General features: G+C 37.8%; 2 protein-coding genes across 3 annotated transcripts in view; one reads left to right on the top strand and one right to left on the bottom strand.

Moving 5' to 3' along the window:
• Positions 1-6,968, top strand: part of LOC118278204 (tRNA (adenine(58)-N(1))-methyltransferase catalytic subunit TRMT61A) — a 69,070-nt gene extending 62,102 nt beyond the window's left edge. Inside the window, exons 6-7 of the mRNA XM_050700191.1 lie at positions 6,311-6,440; positions 6,823-6,968. Coding sequence (XP_050556148.1) covers positions 6,311-6,440; positions 6,823-6,902 — 210 coding nt within the window. The 3' untranslated portion in view covers positions 6,903-6,968. The remainder of the gene's footprint in view (positions 1-6,310; positions 6,441-6,822) is intronic.
• A 313-nt stretch (positions 6,969-7,281) lies between these two features.
• LOC118277822 (HEAT repeat-containing protein 5B) overlaps positions 7,282-21,810 on the bottom strand; it is a 33,711-nt gene continuing 19,182 nt past the window's right edge. The window contains exons 24-40 of one of the 2 annotated variants that reach the window (XM_050700384.1): positions 21,362-21,480; positions 20,836-20,947; positions 20,372-20,553; positions 19,753-19,877; positions 19,359-19,479; positions 18,717-19,008; positions 17,987-18,136; positions 17,458-17,556; positions 16,690-16,813; positions 15,964-16,115; positions 15,357-15,656; positions 14,771-14,980; positions 12,331-12,470; positions 11,668-11,875; positions 11,221-11,235; positions 10,830-10,975; positions 7,282-10,312 (exon numbers count right to left, since the gene is read on the bottom strand). In XM_050700384.1, the coding sequence (XP_050556341.1) occupies positions 10,133-10,312; positions 10,830-10,975; positions 11,221-11,235; positions 11,668-11,875; positions 12,331-12,470; positions 14,771-14,980; positions 15,357-15,656; positions 15,964-16,115; positions 16,690-16,813; positions 17,458-17,556; positions 17,987-18,136; positions 18,717-19,008; positions 19,359-19,479; positions 19,753-19,877; positions 20,372-20,553; positions 20,836-20,947; positions 21,362-21,480 (2,675 nt within the window). In that variant the 3' untranslated portion in view covers positions 7,282-10,132. The remainder of the gene's footprint in view (positions 10,313-10,829; positions 10,976-11,220; positions 11,236-11,667; positions 11,876-12,330; positions 12,471-14,770; positions 14,981-15,356; positions 15,657-15,963; positions 16,116-16,689; positions 16,814-17,457; positions 17,557-17,986; positions 18,137-18,716; positions 19,009-19,358; positions 19,480-19,752; positions 19,878-20,371; positions 20,554-20,835; positions 20,948-21,361; positions 21,481-21,810) is intronic. The other variant, XM_050700386.1, reaches the window with a different exon arrangement.

The following is a 21,810-nucleotide window of genomic DNA, read 5'->3' as shown; positions in this document are numbered from 1 at the left end:
CAGCTGCGTTTAGTAATCTTACTAATGAGAGAGGACATCTCTAGCGCTGCTCTAGTCTGTTATTAGCGCGCCGCGTGGCGCCACCGCAAGCGCCTTGTCATTTCACCTGTACTTACTCGTACTCAGTTCTGTGTAGACGGACGATAGAGATTTAAGACTTTTTTGTGTCTTACTTGAAAGGAAATGTCTTGACATCCGTTGACGATAATCTGATCTAATCAGGCTTTGGTTGGTTAGATATGGAATCAAGATTAGCGCCGGTTTATCAATGCTGTTCACTGATATTGTGATGGTTGAAACTTTAACGTGCATTTTATATGAGTTAACTGTAATCACTGGTCTGTAGGAACGTCGATATAAACGCGACATAGTGTATTTTTGTCTTGTACCATAAATTAATCCTTTCATCTCACTCCTCTCATTTGGTTTAAAGCTTCTAGCTAACCCGAAAATTTTATTTCATCCCAGTTTTTTTTTAAATATACGTTGCCCCACACTAAGATTTTCTCAATTGTCGTGGTTTACAACCAACATACAAGTTCACAAGTGGATCACACAAACAGTTCCTCCGTGCGGAAATCGAACCTGCTACACGTTGCACGGCAGCCAGTTGCCCAGTCAACACGACAACCGGGCAGTCATATATTTGTCCATTTTAGTCGTTTGTCTAAGTCTGCAGTCTGCAAAAACCATATTACGAAAGACGTTTTTCGGTAGACACAGCCGGTGCAGTTAGATCTCAGCGCTCACTAAACGCAGCTCCCTATATTCCTTTTGTCTTGTATTTTCTCTCGATACTAACTGTTGGTTGCGATTGTAAATCTCTGTGCTGTTATTGTGTTCTTGCCAATAAGTTTCGTTTTTGTATCTATAGGTTAGGTTAGATAGCTGTTGAGTAAGAAGGTCTACTGATACATTTGGACTTGCATCTTTTTTTCGACTTCTAAATTTTCGTCGAAGTCTCTAAGTCTACTTAAGTTGTTTATTGAAAACTCTTCATTTCTGTGAAGTGTATTTGTCTCAATTGCCCTGTGATTGTATTCAGCAGCTCTTAAAACAGAAAGAAGGTAGTCTACTCTTTCGTAACAATTTTAAACGTTATTGCAACCGAGTAACTTTGATTCGAATCCGTTTAAATACATTTGCGTGATGCCAGAACAATTAAACATATCGGTTCTCTAACCACGAAATAATCGTTTCCAATTATTTATATAAAAAAATATCATCTTTTATTTTTTACTGTAGGTAAAGCTATGCCGTCCTAGTTTTCAAGACGCAACGTTTATATAATAGTTTTTGTAATTCCTATAATTTTAACAATACTAAGTTTATGCTATTAGTATTAAATATAAATGTCTGTGAATCATCCATATTTACGTGGATCAAGATTACTTGTAGTGATCATTTAAATAATGACCCCAATAAGATAGGCGAGGTTTAGCCTTAGGTTTTGTACACTATGCTATAAAACAGGGATGGCCAACTTAAATGTACTCGCGATCGACTTTTTCTATAAGTTCCTTGCGATCAATTTTATTTTTCCAAAAATTCCTCCCGATCGACCTTTTATACAAAATATTTATGTGTACATATGTGTAGTACTACTTTAGTACCTAAAATTGTGAAGTTTTTTCTTAATTTCTGATCCGCGATCGATCAAAAATGCTCTCGGGATCGACCGGTCGATCGCGATCGACCTGTTGGCCACCCCTGCTATAAAAGCTCTGTATGACTGTTATGTAACCGAGTTAATAAAGACACATGCAGAACAAAGTTACTATATGGTATGTCTCTGCACTGACTTAATAAAGATACATACCTACAGAACAAAGTTATTTGTATAGTCTATCTCCTCTCTGACTAGTGCTTCTTTCTACTTAGATTTGAAATGTATTATCCCTGATATCTACCACCATGACTCATCTGAGTCATGGTGGCCCAGAGATGTAGGACTACTTCTCGTGTATGAGTTTGCGGATTCGAAACCTACCAACGACATGTACCAATGTGACGTTTTCCAAGTTATACTTTCTTAGATTATTTAGACACCACTGACAAACGGTGAAGGAAAATATCGTGAGGAAACCTGAGCTTATAAATTTCTAATTATAAGTTTGAAATAATAATCAATTCTGTGAATACAGAAGTTATACTTAACTCGAAAGAGTTATTCGACTATACATTGACAGAAGTCCAAATGCTGATCATGACGCTATCCGGCAATCGAAACGTATGAAAAAGGGCTTAATCAACTGGTTATTTAAAGTGGAATGACTGTGAAAAAGCAGGAGACGACATAAAAGTAGTACATTTTTTATTTGGATTTCGATTTAACCATCTCACAAGACCCATTACTTTGTTACTGCATGACTCACGTGTGTAATCGATTCTTAGTAAAATAAATAAATACACGGAATTCGAAGTGATAGCAATGTTTGAAGGACGAGGTGCAACGAGCCCGTGTCATCGGTAATTATGCTGCGCCCTGACCCCTCGCGTACTATCGTGAGCACAAGTGCAATCGGTTTAACATAAATTGTTAATAGTTTTTAAAAGTGTTAACGTTTTACGATTTTTATTGAGATCTGTTAAAGAAGGGTGATTTTGGATACTCTTTTTTAATAAAATCGCTATTAGGTACTTCTCTCGACTTGAGCGAAATGAGTAGGAATTGTCAGACTCTTACTGAATAGAAACCACCCCGTTCCTACTTCTGCTTTTCGAGCTGGAACCCCGGAAACCCGCTAGGCAGTCCGCAGCTCCGGGTTGGAATCCCCTGTTCTTCACGCAGCTGTCCGATGAACCAACTAAAATGTATCCCACATTTAATTGAGACTGGGCAGCAACGCTCTCTGATAAACTTGAACCTTTAAACTGCGATTTCCAACCCGCCTGCTAAAATGGAGATTATGGTAAACCCTCTTACATAGAGGAAGTGTATAGCCCAGCAAAGGGCTGTCACTAGTTGTTGATATTACATAATACAGGGTGTAGTTTTGAAGCCGAGAAACATTCAAGGAGGCAACTCAGCTAACGATTCTCAGTCCAAATCAATAAATAAATGGAGGGCATTTGTTGCATTGTATATAATAACATAATGCATTTTACTGTCCGGCTGTACAGCACGTAAACTGGCAAGCGTCTAATAGCGCACGTAACACACGTCTGGAGCCAGCAGCTGGTGATGAGGTGGCGTCATACACCGTTTAGCAGAACCTCGCCTCACCTTTGACTGGACGGTTAAACTGTAGCCCGTGCTTTGAGTGTGGTTTAATATGTATCAAACTCGTATAGGAAGAATATGTAGGAATTTAATTTCTTGAGAATTGGATGAGGTATAAAAAAATACTAATATTTAAAGGATGAATATGTAGGAATTTAATTTTTTGAGATTTGGATGACGTATAAAAAAGGACAAAATTTTGGTGTTGAAAATGTCAGTGCGTTGGTGGTCGAGAAATAAGTGGTGTATTTTTTATCCGTGAAAACCTATAATTGGCTTTCTGACGTTATTCTGCCACTATTTGTTTGCCATGTATAGCTGTTGGTTTTCCATTAAATAAATAAACATGCTCACTTTAATGTGTGACTAAACAAAATGGGAATAGAATAGCAGCTACCCAAGATCTAGAAATGTAGGTGTTAAGTTTTTTTTTCACTGGTTGAAACAAGAATATTCCGTCATTTAGCATCTCTTACGGTCTATGAAATTTAATGTATTCAGATCCAACTGCACAGATGACGCGGTGCGTGCAACGGATAGCGATGTCGATTTTCACTCGGAGCAATTCCTTGTGTGATTCACAAATTGTTGCTTCGGGTCTGGGTGTCATGTGTACTTATGTGAACTTTTATGTTTTTAAACGCACCCAAGACACAGGAGAACATCCTAAAGTGGTCCCACTTTTTTTTTAAAATCAGTAAGCAATTACTTAATATTTACAAACGTAATATTCGTCTAATTTTAATAGTTCTCATCAATCTCCCCCGTGCGTCAACTCACGCGCATTAGGTGATGAGATGACGTCACAACTGTTAAGCAGTTAGCCGCTAATGAGAGATGAACGTAATTATCTTCAATGGATACAACTATTTTTGTACTTATTAGGCAGTTTGGTGTTTTTGTGGCAAATTAAATGAAGTTACATTAATGTTCGTAGCTTCTTTAATGACAAAAAGTTTGTCTAATAGTCTAATGTCCAATAATTCATTGACTGAAATTAACAATTTTCTTGGTCTAATTGCGTCTGTCCTTTAAGCGTTCGTTTACCTTATTGGTATTATTCATACTCATGTCTACTTATTGAATTAATTGTGTAAAACGGTTTACGCAGTAATACTTTGCCAGATCCAGGAATGGAACCCGAGACCCCTTGTTCGGCAGCCGCACTTGCGACCATTTGACCAACGAGGCAGCGCTTAACGCTCGCCATGTGAACATATAGTCCAGTCATTTGGTAGTTTTACCTGGAAAGTTTTCCGGGAGTTTTGAAAATTGGTGAATTTATAGATTTGGGTATGCTCTTTTCGAATTTCAACTTTGCCACCTCGTACAACCGCCGCTCGCGCCGCCATATTGAAAAAATGGCGGCTAAAAATGGTTTTTTATTAATATCTCCGTTCCGACGCATTTTACGAAAAAATATTTATTTACAAAATTAAACTAGAAAAAAAATCCTACAATTTATGTATTGATAACTTTTTCATAAAATCAATAGTTTTTGGCGTACGAGCGCCGCAAAGTATTATTCATCTGCACCACCACGTGTACAAACAATGTGTGTTGTGCAGCAACGACTGTCGCAACCGAGGGCTGGGCTCGCTGTCATTGCAGAGGTAAGTCCCCTGTTTGAGGAATGCCTAGAGAAGCGCCATGGCGTCCTCACCTACCGCCTGACGCAGGTGCTTACCGGACACAGGAGTTTCGGTAGGATCCTGTTTTTGATTGGGCGGGAGGAAACGCCCGGGTGTCATCACTGCGAAGACCGCCCGGAGGACACAGTGGAACATATAACATAACACATATAACATCAGAAACAGGAACCTACCGAAACTCCCCTGTTTGTACAACACACATTGTTTGTAAACGGTTTTTTATTAATATCTCCGTTCCGACGCATTTTACGAAAAAATATTTATTTACAAAATTAAACTAGAAAAAATTTCCTACAATTTATGTATTGATAACTTTTTCATAAAATCAATAGTTTTTGGCGTACGAGCGCCGCAAAGTATTATTCATCTGCACCACCACGTGTACAAACAATGTGTTTTTTTTAAATGTATCAATTCTTAAAAACTAATTATGATATCTCGTTCAAACCAATTTTCTTTGAAAGTTTCCATTAAAATCTACAGCATATATTTTTTTTAGTTTTCTTACTCACTTATTTTAAAAGTTAGAGGGCAGGACACATTCGATAGACCTCATTTTTCCACTTTGGAAGTGTCTATCTTTCAAACGATTGATTTTGACGAAAAATGGTTTTAGAAACCATGACGTATTTTAATGGCCTATCCATAGACAACCATCACGGATAGGTTAGACGAAAAAAAAATTTTTTGAAGAGGTGCAGTGACCGCGCGCTCTCCGCCCTCTATCTCGAAAACGGTGCACCGTATAAAAAAAAAGTTTAGACAAAAGTTGTAGAGAATTTTGTATTCTACAATATTGGTATTAAATGCAAATACCAAAAACCCATAGGAAATGAGATATTTCCAAAAAAGCGCAAAAAAAACGTTTTTTGGGACCTTTGGACCTTAAAATTTAATAGTTGCTTACACCCTACCATATGTAGGTTTTGAGACAAGTTTCAGGCAGTCAATATACAAGTATATACAAAATTACAGCTGGGTATCTCAAATTCCGAGGTGAAATCCTAATTTGACTGGACTAATAATACTTTGCGGCGCTCGTACGCCAAAAACTATTGATTTTATGAAAAAGTTATCAATACATAAATTGTAGGAAATTTTTTCTAGTTTAATTTTGTAGAAAAATATTTTTTCGTAAAATGCGTCGGAACGGAGATATTAATAAAAAACCGTTTTTAGGCGCCATTTTTTCTATATGGCGGCGCGAGCGGCGATTGTACGAGGTGGCAAAGTTGAAATTCGAAAAGAGCATACCCAAATCTATAAATTCACCAATTTTCAAAACTCCCGGAAAACATTCCAGGTAACCCCCTTTTTATCTACCAAATGACTGGACTAATATGCTTATTCAAGAACAACATGTACAGACGCGGCGACGTCGCACAACCGACTCACTTACTAAAAAAAAGTTCGTAATAAAATTGTTTGTCCGCAGAGCTCAGTATCTCCAGTGGAAGAGAAGCCCAGCAGTGACACTAACTACGTGGTGGGCACTTGGCCGCAGTCCACGCCGGGCCACACTGGGTACCTCACCGTCGCCACGCTGCCGCCCCCATATGCACGCAGTAAGTAGTATTAACCTCTTTGACAATATTCAACCCCTTAATATCAACAACCTATAGATACAGTTTAATACTGTCCTCCGTGACGTGGAGATAGTTCATAGAGTGGAAATTATCCCAATCCGGAGCTGCGGACAGACTAGTGGGTTACCGGGGCTCCGGCTCAAAGAAGGAGCAGAAACGGGGTGGTTTTTAGTCAGTAAGATTGACACTTCCTCTCGCCTCACTCTAGGTAGAAATCATTGGATGATTTACCTCCCAGAAAAAACGCATGTAAATTATGACAACACCTCTTATCTACATAGAATAGCCAGAATCTCTTCCACCTCTTCATACGCAGTTAAGAGCCAATGCCAGCTTCAATAATATTTTTATTCTGTTTCAGGTAAGCCGAAGAAAACAACAAAAGTAGAAAACGATGAGAAAAGCACTGAAAATGGCGATAAAATGGCTGTTGATGAATGATGTTTACGTAATTACCTATTATTGTCATATTGTTAGCTATTAATAAATGAATAACGTAACTGTTGGAACAAGAATTTTTATTTTCTACCCATTTCTTTCTTGTCACACATTCACACACGGTCACCACTTATGAGTGCCATAAACCTATTACCATACACCGGGCACAATTCCAGACCCCGAACTATTACTGATTTTTTTTTATCAATAATGCCTTGCCCGACCCTGGGAACAACCTTCAAATTGGAATGGATATAATGGACTTAATATTAAAGTATAATTTCAAAGTGTGCGTGTTGGATTTTAGTTTTGGTCTCCCTTTAGTGGCATTGGAAAGCTATGAGTTAAGTATAATAAAAAATGTAAATAAAAACAGCAAAAATAATTTGTTAATATACTTTATTGAACGAAAAGCTTTAAAATAGGTACAATGATTGGCAACTTAAATCTAAATAAATATATTCCTTAAACTAAAGAGTTAATAATTGACTCGACTCGCACAGACTAACTCGACTAATTACTTAGGATCTAAACCATAAAATAAAATATTAATAACTGTATAAAAAGGAACAAAGGGGTTAGCACTCAGTATTAGTAATAACAATTGGAAGCATTGAACAGAAATATTATTTTATCTATAATAATAAAAATTTGGCATATCGGATCTTTTTCGCCACACACGCTACAGAAGTGGAATGGAAACGAGATTTTATTTTTATTTTATCAAGTAAGTCTTTGACTGCCAATAGAAAACTGTTGAAGGCAAATCCTCCGCTAACGTCGGTCACCGTTGACCCCCGTGGCGTTTAAAGTGGTAGACAATTTGAGAGGGCGACTTTTTGAATATTAGAACACACCAACAATCTTTACTTAAAAAATAACGTTTCGTATCATCACGCCTTTATCCCAGAAGGGGTAGGCAGATGTGCACATTACGGCACGTAATGCCACTGTACAATGTACACCCACTTTTCACCATTTATGTTATAATTCCCATGTAAAAGGGGTGAGCCTTTTGCCATACTGGGCACAATACCAGACTTCGAGCTACGTGAAAAAAGCCTAGTGATACTTTGCCCGACCCGGGAATCGAACCAGGGACCTCATGCCCGGCAGTCGTATATGACCAACGAGGCAATCTACAATGTAACGTTTAAATTATAAAATTCAAACCCATTTTCTAAACGCCTAATCACCATTTAAAACACTTTCTCAACTAAAATAAAATTACTAAACAATAAACAATTTCGTCTCCAACCCACTCCTGCGCACATTTCAAATAAAATCGTCACAATTTAAAATTCGCATGAGGAACTATCACAGGACTGTTATTTTCCATATATTCCGTTAAAAACGTTATAATATCTACATATAACGAGTATTTCATAATATCTTATAATATTTGTTACTAATATAATATTTCGTTATAATCGCATGATACTTTTTTCTATAATTTCATTAGTTATATGTTTTAATATTCGTTAGCCTTATGTAAAAAGAATCGCTATTATTATATCTCATTAAATGGACTTTTTTCAATACGAGGCGTGATTATTGGACTGATTTGTAAAGAAGATTAATATTTTACTATGTTATAATATTAAATTCGAGATAGCCAAGCATCTCTCTACCCTATATTATTGTTCTAATGTATATTTTAAAATTAATTACTTATAATTATAATAGGAGTTACGTGTATAAATATAATTATGTTATAAATTATAATTTCTATGTGTAGTGAGTTTGTAAGGAAATGCTTTTTATATCATAGTTATGGAATGGTTATATTATTATTTTATTGTGCATATTGATATTGAAAAGATGAGTTTTCACGATCAATAATAATGATACTGATTTTACTGAGATCTTCGTACTATGTTACTATAACATAGTTGGTCGTATCGTTAATACGACTATTGCGCACACTTGTGCAACATCTTATAGATATTTTGATAATTTTACACAGAAAGCCATAAGAAAAAATTTTGAGAGTCTTTTCTCTAATCCCTTCACATTTTCCAAGTAATTATCTTTCAATAGTAATCAGTAAATCTATATTATGATCATGAAAACTCAAAAGAAAGTATTGGTTACAATAATTAACATCAAACATACAATTAAAACTAAATATAGCGTGTTAAAATAAATAAAATGACAAAATTAAATATTTCTTATAATATAGGTACTGCATAAACAACCATTAAGGTTGATTTTCGCTCTGTCCAAACAAATTTTCCCTACCATTTATTTTGTAAACGAGGCATAGGGTAATGTTATTAAAATGCAATCATTATTTAGTAAAGTACGCATATTCTTCGTTATTTGAGTTAGGTTCAGTTATTGACTTCAGATCATAACATCAGGTGTCAAAATTATAAAAAGTGTTAGTGTTTCCATATAAAAATCTGTTGTCTCTAGGCTGACTGACCGTCAAACTTACAAATCATCAGAGATCCTAGTACTAGTTTGATTTACGTTTAACGGGATCGAATCAATCGCGTTCGGCGCTTTGATTGGCCTACTTCAACGAATCAACCAATCAGAGGGCCAACACGCACGCTTTATCGAGATCGAAACAAGAGCGTGTTTGGCGCTCTGATTGGTTATTTCATTAGCGCCGGCCAATCATAGCGCCGAACGCGCTCTCGTATAGTTTTCATTCAACATACAAAGGGCTAAACGAGGCAACGCTTCGATCCCGTTAAACGTAAAACAAACTCGTACTCTACTCGTACTAAGGCTTAATATTTTTTATTAGACCTAATCTAAAGCTTTGATTACTAATACATGGTCTAATGTCTAAGACAATTCATTTTTATTAACTTTGCGAATTGTCAATGAGGACTATCGTGTATGAATTCACCACTATGAGGCGCTACAGAACTAAGATTAATTGCTCAATAGAAAATTTACTAGTAATAAACTATAAGACAGTGGACTCAAATATTTCACCGTATTTCCAACTTTATAACATCACAACAAAGTAAAAAATCTAATAATAAATCTGACAAAAGTAATTTGACTTGCTAGCTACTGGACATTACATTTTGAGACCTACATAGTGATTTGATAAACGGGGTCTTAGAACAGTAACGCCATCTAGCGAGCACAGAAACGAAAGTCCTCATTGCCATCACTTTTAATACATTCCAGACTCGAATATACTTAGTTTTATTTACTTAATCCATTGTTATATAGTTACTTTATTCGCTAATACATATTATATGATAAGTTTACCTAAAGTCACTGAAGTCTGTCTTCAATTGTATGGTGGGTTTGGCTGGCTTGGCGTCGAACACGGGACGTTGCGTCTGTGAGGTGCGTCCCGACCGCGCGGTCGCTTGGTTCGCCTTCAATGCGTTTTCTAATTTACTGCGCAACTCGGATGACTGTTGCATCATTGTTTTGAATTCCTGGAAATTTGAGAAAATATAATTATTAACCAGATCGCAGATCTACATGAAACACAATGTATTTTCTATTGTATTAGAACTCGAAATGGAATATTTACCATGTTTTTCTATTTTTATGAGTTTCGGATATTTCGGCACGGCGCGGCGCTTGAAAAACATAGTAAATATCCCGTTTCGAGTTCTAATACTAGTGTTAGTGACCATGTCAGTTTAAAAACTTATATTTTCTATTGTCTCTCATATACCGAAAGACAAGACGTTAAGAGACGTTGTGACCACACATTTATGCTATGTTAGCGACGCGAGCTTATTGTTACACACACACAGGACCAAAATATACCGAGCAAACTGATCATCTAATGGTAAGTAATCGGCACCACCCATAGACTTAACAACTTTGGGGGTTAATAGGGAGGGATATGAGGATTGAGGTATGGGGTATTGGGCCATGTTTACAACAAATATGTTACATAATATAGTTTTATAATATTATGTAAGGATATTCCATATATTATACCTGTGGATGTTTAGGTCCGACCCTAGTGAGCCAGTGCAGCGCGAACTCGTGCAGTGCGCGGACGTGCGCCGGCGCACGCTGTAACTCCGCGCCTTCACGGAGGTACGATATTACGATCGGTACCAGCAACCATAGCATCTTGATACCTGTGAAGACAGACAATAGGTCATAAGTTTTTTTAGACACCATTATAGTGTAGGAAAACATCGTGAGAAAACCTGAACTTAAAAACTTATAACTCCTTTGAATGATTGTGTGACCTCTTCTCAGTATAAGAAAACGCCTTTGACTAACGATAGAACAGTATGCAGGCTGATGATATTAATCGATTGACATATAAATAGTAAATTTTCTTCGACAAATAAAAATTGCTAAAAGAAAATAACTTTACCTTTAGGTCCGTCCTCTACAGAGCAGCGTAAAAATTAATAATGTAACGATTAGTGTATATTACAATTTTTACAGTGCAGCAGATTGCTAACTACTAACAACAAACAATTCTGTTAACCGTTTTTTTTTTTTATTACAAAATCTAATTACAAATAGGTATATTTGACAAAAAAGAATTTGTTACGACTATACAGACCAACTGTTGCGCAAACAAGCTTGAAGAGAGGGATGTTGCGCAAACTATAGCGCAAACATTTGTTCAAAGATTCAACACACCAGGGTATAATAATACTGTCAATTAAATTAATTTTATCAACATAGTTAACGCGTGTGTTTTGTAGGAAAAAATCTCTTCCCCTTATAGAACTCCCTGTGGCAATAGAATATACAAATGGCTAAACATATAATATGTAAGACCTACAAAGCAAAACCAGAGTAGAATACTCACGAGCAGAATCAGGAGCAGCATTAACGAGATCATCGAGCGCGGAGATGGCGGCGATGGCGGCCTTGGTGTGGGCCATGTCCTGGGGGCGGCGCGCGGCGGCGGCGCGGGCCGTCACCGCGGGCGCCAGCCCCCGCGCCCACCACGACACCTGCGCCGCGGGACCCGACGCCCATACTGACCGCAGTACCGCGCAGCATGATGAGAATATCTGGGAACACGTAACATATAGTTTACGAGTTTACGTTTTACTATGAATTAAAGTCTTATATTATTCCCTTGATGGGGCAGAGGGCGTCCACAGAGGTCCTCCATTTCGATCGGTCTTGAGCTTCCCGCTTCACCTCGCTCCACGTCATTCCGATGCCCGCCGCTTCTGCTATTACTGTACGCCGCCAGGTTTGCCGAGGACGGCCACGCTTCCTTTTCCCTTGGGGGTTTCCAATCCTGCTTGGGAATAAAGTCGGAACCCCTTCGGATCGTGTAGCCTATCCAACCCCACTTGCGACGTTAGCGCAAGCCTGACTAGCAATATAAATACAGCTACCTCTTTGTCCCAGATAATCACTACTAATATGTACCTATTAAAACCCTAACACTTTTTTTATTTCATGCACTTTTTCACAAATCAATGTAGCTTCGCAGGTGTCTAGTACATATACATACCTCATTATCATTAGTTTCAAGACACTGTCGGAAATGGTTGATGCAAGGGTAGTGTAGAGGCGGCGCAGGAGTCGCCTTGTTCAGGACTACTGCCATACCGCGCGCCCCTATTATAGGTTCAATGCGTTGTTCTGGATCATCTGTGGAATAATAATTAAGACCCTTATTAATCCTTATCATAAAACTAATTTTCGTATTATATTTCATGCACGGTCAAGTTACGTTAGAATATGCATTCAATTGAATTTTGTACATGATACAATATGTTAATATGTCTGAAGAGAGAGAGTTGTGAGAGTCTACCGGTGACCTATATTTTCCTCTGCAAAATAGCCATAACCTCCATATTTGACAAGGGCAATCCCTTGTACTAAACGAAGTATTATACAGGGTGACTTTGAATTCGACGTATTCCTCTCGGGAGGTGATAATACAACTAATTTCCTACAAAAATAGCCCTGAGGTCCTTGGGCGGAAAGTTGCTAGTTTCTGAGATATTCAACATTTTTGGTTTTGGTAAAAATATCCCGAATTGATTACAAAAACATCAATAAATAAAAAAATACTGGTTGGATTTTAGTTATTTTAGTTTTAATCAATTGCCAATACATCAGTTGTCATTTATAAATACTAATAATGGCAGAAATATCATTTGTTTTAAAATAGCAAGTAATTTCCCATGAAATTTTGTTTTATTTCACTAATTTGGTCAATAGATAACTGGATTTATTTCGAAAAAAATATATGACACTAAGCGTACATACTATTAGAAAAACTTCCTTGGTTTATTAGCTACCCAGAAACGTAAAATTATTTACAACATTCCCAAAAACAAATGAATTAATTGATGATAAGTAGAGTGTAAAGAGAAAAGCGCAATTTCAAAAACATCTTAATTTGCAAAATTTTGTTCAAAATGATCTCTCCTACGACGAATACATGCCCGAACACACTTCCTTATCCCTATGACGTTCACTCTTGGGCTGAATATGCGTTTTATTTCGTAATTATCTTCAAATATGTTTCGGAGAAGAATTACGATACACGGCCAATTCCTTCTGTATAAACATGTAAAAATCAACCAGTGTTAGATTCTGGACACCGCGCTTGCCATGTAGTTGGACCCCCATGCCAATATAACGCCTGGGAACCAAGGTATCCAACCATTGCCCCACAGTAGTTCGATAGTGCGCTGGATAAACTATCACAATATCCATTATTAGCCACAAAAAAGTCAACAAAATCCGAAAAAAGTAAACCATCGTTAGCGCATCGCGGTTTTAATTCAAATGTTTGCAGGGGTATCATAAATAATTATTTGATTGGACCCTACTTTTCATCCAACAATTTAAATGGTGAGAATTATGAAAAAAAATTAAGGAATGTGCTAGGGTCATTGTTTTAAATTTGAATTTAGAAACAAGATGAATGAACTTATTCTACTTATTGAATTAATTTATTAATTTGATTGACGAATTTATTCCACATGACGATTGTCAAGTGCATTATCGAACTACTGTGCGGCAATGGTTGAAAACATTGATTCTCAGGCATTGGATTAGTAGGGCGATCCAACTACATGGCATGCACAATGACCAGAACCTAACGTCGGAATTTTTACATGAAGTCCCTTGTTTATACAGAAGGAATTGGCCGTGTATCGTAATTCTTCTCCGAAAAATATTTGAAGATAATTACGAAATAAAACGCATATTCAGCCCAAGAGTGAACGTCATAGGGATAAGGAAGTGTGTTCGGGCATGTATTCGTCGTAGGGAAGATCATTTTGAACAAAATTTTGCAAATTAAGATGTTTTTTTTACATTGCGCTTTTCTCTTTACACTCTACTTATCATCAATTAATTAATTTGTTTTTGGGAATATTGTAAATATTTTTACGTTTCTGGGTAGCTAATAAACCAAGGAAGTTTTTCTAATAGTTTGTACGCTTAGTGTCATATATTTTTTTCGAAATAAATCCAGTTATCTATTGACCAAATTAGTGAAACAAAACAAAATTTCATAGGAAATTATTTGCTATTTTAAAACAAATGATATTTCTGCCATTATTAGTATTTATAAATGATAAATGATGTATTAGCAAGTGATAAAAACTAAAACAACTTAAATCAAACCAGTAGTTTTTTATTTATTGATATTTTTATAACCAGTTCGGATTTTTTTTACCAAAACAAAAAATGTTGAAGATCTCAGAAACTAGCCACTTTCCGCCCAAGGACCTCAGGGCTATTTTTGTGGGAAATTAGTTGTATTATCACCTCCCGAGAGGAATACGTCGAATTCAAAGTCACCCTGTATAGCATCTCCAGTTGGAGTTCGCAGTATAAAATGATTAGTTTTATTCGAAAACGCTTCCATGTATCTATTAAACAATTAACAACAAACGACTGTACATTTATAAGCTCCAAAATATACGTACCACTCTTCACCCTCTCGACGAGTTTAGCGAGTGCGCTCTGCAGTAGCTTGGCGTGTTGCGCGGCGGTGTGGGCGTGTAGGCGCGGAGCACTACAGTCTGCCGCGCTATGTAGTAGTAGTACGCCGCACTCCGCCGCCGCGCCCTGCCCGCGGGACTCGCGGAGTATCTCCGTCGCTAGGTATAGTAGTGTCGGTAGGATTGATAGAGCTCCTGTAAAGATGAGGGTGGTTTAATTTAATTAATAGTTACAAAAATATACACACAAAGCGGCGACTGTCGGGGAAAGAATATGAGCATGAATATGAGAATCTAGCATGGCTTGAAGTCTGTTACGTGAGGAAGCCGATAACATAATAATTAATTTAGTATGTCTCACGAAAGCTATAAAAAAATAAGAGCAATATTATACAGGTTATACAAATTATTATATATTGCACAGCGTACCTGGAAGCTAATGTAAATAATGCATACTTGCGCAACGATTATGTGACATTGCGCAACGAATATAAGCTGAAGTTGCGCAAATCAACAAGTATTTCAATTTTAAAAATCACACCAGTTCTTGTATGTCAAATCATCAACTAACCTTGAGGACTAGTCAGAGACGGCAATTCAGACATGGCAGTCAGAGTTTTGACTAGCAACGTGTCTCCATGCACTCCCAAACCCTTAGGCACTCCGATCACTCCTATCGCCCCTCCCTGTTTCTTCGGCGAGAGGGCTGGGAGGCGACGGACCAGTAGACAAAGACAGGCTTCCAAACAAGCGAAGACTACGGACTTCCCAGGAGGCAAATCGCCTGTGGGACCTCCTTCTCCTAAAGTGTGGACTACTTCGAGAACTGATTGAGGAGTTGTTCCGTCTGATGCTTCGTTTGGTGCTAGTTCTGGAAAAGGAAATGTGTTATTGTATTTCGTTAAATAGTGACTCTGAAGTGGCAATTAATATTTTTCTTTTGTGATTTTCCCTTGAGCCCTAGACCTCTACTACAACTTGTGAACACAAGGATAGTTTTAGTTTTCTTAACAACACTTATTAATCAGTTCTTTACTAATTTGCCGAGAATGTATAATAAATTCTTAGACAGGACAAAACAATGTTCGATTTTAAAATTTATAAAAATGCTAAACATTGTATAACCGATTTAAAAAATAACTGTTAACTTATATTAAAGTCTACCATAATAGACGTACCTTTGATCTTGGCCTGCATATTAGCATGAAGTTGTTCCTTGGCGCCTTCTATGACCAACTTCAGAACATCAGCAGCTAGAAGCAATGCTTCAATGCTTTCCTGAGTAAGTCCCGTCCTATGGATGATTTGGCACAGTTCTATTGCTAATGCCCTGAAAATTAAAACCATTGTTACGATAAATTATTTTGAAATATTTGCAGTATGGGTTATTTGGGTTCGTCAAAAATATTATTACCAATATCTTAGGAATCAAAATTGATACTTACATCAAGGCTCGGATACCGGTAAAATTTTCAAACCGCTATTATGTACTTGTACGCAAAACCTTTACATTGGGTTTCGTTCGCGAAACCGGTTTTTTTAAACCGGTATTTGGAACAGTATTTTCATCAAGTTTTTTCGGATTAAACGGTTTAGATCAATAAAAACCGGTTAATACGAGGCACATCAAAGAAACGCCGCGCGCTGTTCAGATTATATTCAAATGCCACTCGTCGAATAAACCGGTTAATTTAAGTTAAAATAATGTTCTTTAAATGTTCACGTTCTTAAGAAAAGTTCGGAGGAAAACCGATATAAACCGGTATTAACCGGTATTTTTTAAACCGGTTCCGAGCCTTGACTTACATAGTTTGGGGGGTGTCAGGCATCAGCCAAAGTTCCAAACTAAATATGTACTACTGCTGGGAATTCTTAAAACTATTATAGGCCAGAAAAATCCTTACCTATCCTTCAGCAGCCTGGCTCTATTCTCAGGCGCATCGAGCAGTGTGACCAGAGACAACAGCACAGAGATAATGTTCTCATCGCTCATGTCACGCTGTGCGCAAAGAGCTTCCGTGCAAATACCTGGAAGAAAGAAACCACAGTCTTAACGCTACTTAATTAGTTTGACTGCACGGTAAGTGCGGTGGCTGGGCAACTGGCTGCCGCGCAACGTGTAGCGGGTTCGATTCTCGCACGGAGCAACTCTTTGTGTAATCCATAAATTGTTGTTTCGGGTCTGGGTGTAATGTGTATGTGAACTTGTATGTTTGTAAACGCACCCACGACACGGGAGAAAATCCTAACGTGGGGAAACGTTTTATTTAAAAAAAATGAGTGTAAATATAAATATCCTATAATATAAATCACTATTAAAGTCGCTCATAATGAAAGGGGAGGGGGTTGCCATAATCCCCACGCTTAGCAGGCTACGGGGCCTGCATGGCAGGCATGGTCGCAGTTAGGTCACTGATACATTTTGAGAATATGGCAAAAATGGAGCGACAACCTCGTCAGAGTCGCGGGGAGCCAGTCGATGCAGGTGGCGGCTTGTCGTTCTACGTGGAGGACTAAAGGGGAGGCCTTTGTTTAACAATGGATGTCTTTCAGCTGTGATGATAAATCACTATTCTATTACTTCATAGAAAATAATTACTTATTCTATACAGTGTGTAGAATAAGTAATTATTTGTTGGAAAAATAATAAATTCCAATATTTTACTACTTACCAAACAAAAGATGGAATCTCTCATCGATTGGTTCAAAGAATTCAAAGTTTCCATTTTCAGTCTTCGATGATCTGTTGTCTAAACCGCCTTCCGATTTATCTGAGAAGAGATAATAAATTATTAGTATATTTTTTTGCACTTTAACACGTTAATTGGCACGTTGAACACTAGTGACAGACGCTTAGCGGAGTATTTGCCTTTAACAATTTTCTTTCGGCAGTTAGTGCTTTAACTGGTCGAGTAGTGAGAAATCTCTGAATACAAACCTTGGTTTGAATCATAGAATCGGGTAAAAATATCAATGTTTTCAATCTCAAAAATTGTCAGTAATAACACAATACACTTGAATTAGCTGTCTTTGAATGAAAATTGAATCGACCTCAAATCGCCTTCAACGGTTGGAACGGTTGGTTCTATAACCTCCACCCATCCTCGTTAAATGGCAAATCCAACACAAAAACAATTTTACAGATTTGACCAGTCATTCTTCAGCTTTATATGATAAGTGCGTATAACAAGGCGAGTATACCTGTAGTAGGCGGCGGGGCGGCCTTGTTGTACCGCAGCGCGGCGGCGTAGAGCAGCTCGGGCCAGGCGCGCGCGTAGTGCACGCGGGACGCCTCCGCCGTCTCCGCGCAGTAGAACGCGCCGCCGCCGTGGGGCAGCTGGGACGCGAACTCTGCAAATACATAAATAACAATGCTTTATCATTGGAAAAATATTTCATTATTGAAGCCATAGATCCTATACTATATCAAACCGGAGCTGCGGATTACCTAGCGGGTTTACCGGGGCTCCGGCTCGACAGGCAGGACTAGGAACGGGGTGGTTTTTAGTCAGTAAGAGTCTGATACTCCCTCTCGCCTCGCCCAAGGCGGGAGAAGTCATTGGATGATTTCCCCCCCCCCCCCTCAAAAAAAATACTACAGCAAAACAAAGTATTTTTAAATTATCTAAAGTAACTTTAAGAAGAATACCATGGAGTTCGATCTTCAGACCTCCATAGCAATTTCATTTATCTTACTTACTTTTAATCATTTTAAAACAAACTTTGATGCAAACTTGGTTGAAAAGGCAGGTAGTAAAAGAGCAGGAGTTATCTCCTGCCTTTTACTGCCTTATTTGCGCAACATCTCTAGTTATCAGTATTCAAATTAGCGCAACATAGCGCAAAAGACAATCACACATTGCGCAAAAGACGGTTTGCATTTATATTTTTATTAATCTATTAATCTATCAACTATATCATTTTTACTCACCAGGAGGCAAACTCAACAGCGCATGGTCTTTCAACGCCGCAATCCAATTCTCCCCTAAACTCTCTAGCTCCGGTTCTACCAACTTCAGTAGACTTTCTCCTTTAGACTCAAAGTCCCCATACTCCTCGTCTTCAGGAGTTTCAGGAGTTGCATTGTCAATCTGGTTGTTGTTTTGCAACAACTGGTTGCGCCACCTAGCGAGCTCCGCTCGGTTGTTGAAAGGTTTCGTGTCTAAATGTTTGACGTAGCTACCTGGAGCGCTGCCGTTGCTCACCATTGCTACTATGTATACCTGTGGAGATTTTTAATTGTTTATAATTTGTAATCTATTATCTATTATATAAAAATAAGTCGGGTTTTCCTTCCTGGCGCTGACCCACGAACCTATTTCCATGGTTTTGCATTCGTTGGAAAGGTCTCGGGCTCCGTGAGGTTTACAGCAAAGAAAATTCGGGAAAAAAAACATTGAGGGCGGAACGGAGTTCGCCGGGTTTGCTAGTATCATATTATGAATATAACATTTCATTTTAACATCAAAAAAGTACCTTTCCGATTCAAAATTGTGTCTAGGAACAATGCTCTAAGATTAAAACGTTTTTAGATTTGTATTCAGAAAAAAAAAGAAAAATAAATATGATTTACCTCAGCCCATGCTTTCAAGATAGACAGCTTTTCCAAAGTCGCCATACTTTCGTTGTAAATTAACGTGGTGTTGCCTTTGGTGTTTAACTTATCCAAACTTGAAACTAGCAGCTGATGAACTCTGAAATTAAAATTAATTTAATTTGGTGGTTAGATACTAAATATAGTTTATCAGTGGTTGTCCTTCACCCTAAATAAATCAAAAATAATTACTAAATTATTTAATCTATAAATACGCAAAACTTTAATCGGTGCGCAAACTTTTTACCCGTTGCGCAAACTTTTTAACCGTTGCGCAAACTTTTTAACCGTTGCGCAAACTTTTTAACCGTTGCGCAAACTTTTTACCCGTTGCGCAAACTGTAAAATTATTGCGCAACTGTACATAATATACCTGCGCAGATCGTTGATATCCCTGGCGACCCCGCAGCCGATCCAGGCGGAGCAGACGTCGCAGGCGGCGGCCGTCACGTGGGACGCCGTGTCGCCGGAGAACGCAGGCCTCACTGCCGCGCCCACCTACAACATACATAGAAAATACTTTAGGCAAAGAAACAAACTTTTTACCAGTCATCAAGCACAAGCAAGGCACAAGGAGCGAATTAAATGAAAAGTGTTACGCGTAAAAGCACAAAACCTGGCAATGACAGGGAAACAGAAACAAAACTTGAAACCTTATCATTGGTCTAATAACCGTACGTGGTTTCCAAATGGAAGGTTTGAGACACAACCCATTTGTATAGTTATCTAACTTTATATTTTTGTATGAACGTGTTTTTACTCAAAATCAATGAATTTTGAAAATTTACAGAAGAAAGAATATATTTTTTGACGTTAGCTGTATATGCCTGTGACGTTAACACTTTGGACGCCGTGATGGTCACCGGTGACCGACGTTAGCGAAGTATTTGTCTTCAACAGTTTTCTATTGGCAGTCAAAGACTTAATGTTTTTACAACAACGCTGTATTTATAATTGTATATTATACTACATAATGTTTGTCCGTAACAAACCTGCGCCTGATACTGTTCTAGAAGCAGATGTCCGGGGAAGTCGGGCTCGGGTGCCCTGGCGAACTGTTGTATGATCATCTGCAACGTCTTCAGCCCACACAGACGGAGCGCGTCCGACTCTCCCGTAGCTCCCACGAACGCCATGCGGACTAGATCCGATAGGTGGAGGGAGAGGTAGTCTCCTGGAATGGATACATTTTAAAATTAATATAATATAGTAGAACACTTGAAAAATATAATTATGCGGTAGAATTGAGAAATCCCCTCCTTATTAAAGCCGGTTAAAATGTGCTTCGTCTTAGTTTTTAGTGTTATAAAATGTATTTGTTGAATATTTACTCAACATTTACAATATCTCAGGTTTAAGCAAAGTAAACGAATTTGTCGACCAACCAACTTTAGCGTTAAACTACGCAAATTACTACATATTCAGAAATGTACTTTATACCCAAGTAAACACGTACCGTCCGGTTGGTTTTGTAGCTTCTCCTTGGCTTTGACTAGATCGAAGTGAGCGCTGTCGCCGGTCGCTTCACACGCCCCCATTATCTTCTGAATGCATTCCATTGCGAACACCTGGAATTTTGAAAAAAAATGTTTTATTTTTAGGAGAGTTGCATATATGTAATATGTTTAGTTTCTGTTATGTAACATCGATTTAACGCTGGTTATGTAATAAAGGAACTATGTATTATGCTAACCTGGCTAAAATCCAAACTTCTGCTTTCTTTGATCGTAATAAAACTCGACTTCGAAACCTGATAGTCATAATTTTGAGCATACCACACAGTTACACAGTCAGAGACTGGCAATTAATTAAAGGCTACAAATTATCAATATTTTAAGTCGAATTTATTTAATCCATTATCATACTACTAATACATTCTAAACTAGTCGAGTTCCTCGTCAAGCAGTTACATGAGTAAGCCGATAACACTATAATTAATTAAGTATGTCTCACGAAAGTTATGATAAAACATTAACACATACCCTAGTAGGCCACCTGGACTGTACAGCGGGATGTGTGGACGTTTCAGACTCAGCGTGGAACTCCGCCTGGTCGTCGTCTCCTTCTCCGTCGAAATCCGTGTCCGGGTTGTTGTTGTCCTCTGAAAGTAATAATGGCGGATTAACCATGGAGAATGAATGTGAAAAAACACGATGTGTTTTATATTGTTAACTTATTATACGAGAGATTAATAGATTTAGTGATATATAAAATATGTTTTCACGGTACTTGCGCAAATGTGACAAAATATATTATGCACAAATTTCAACTGCTTTTGTTTTTGTCATTAGATATGTCGTTTCTTTCAAATGGTTATCACAACCACAAAAGTTTGTTGGGCTTTTTTTCCTTCTTTCTTTTCTCAAAATTTCTGAATCGATTAAAGTTTTTGATAAGAATTAAATAGTTAGTATGTTAAAAGTCAATATAA

Source organism: Spodoptera frugiperda, chromosome 18, assembly GCF_023101765.2.
Source record: "Spodoptera frugiperda isolate SF20-4 chromosome 18, AGI-APGP_CSIRO_Sfru_2.0, whole genome shotgun sequence".
In the NCBI taxonomy this organism is placed as follows: domain Eukaryota; kingdom Metazoa; phylum Arthropoda; class Insecta; order Lepidoptera; family Noctuidae; genus Spodoptera; species Spodoptera frugiperda.
Note: the sequence above shows the minus strand (reverse complement) of the source record. Positions and strands in the feature narration are given on the sequence as shown.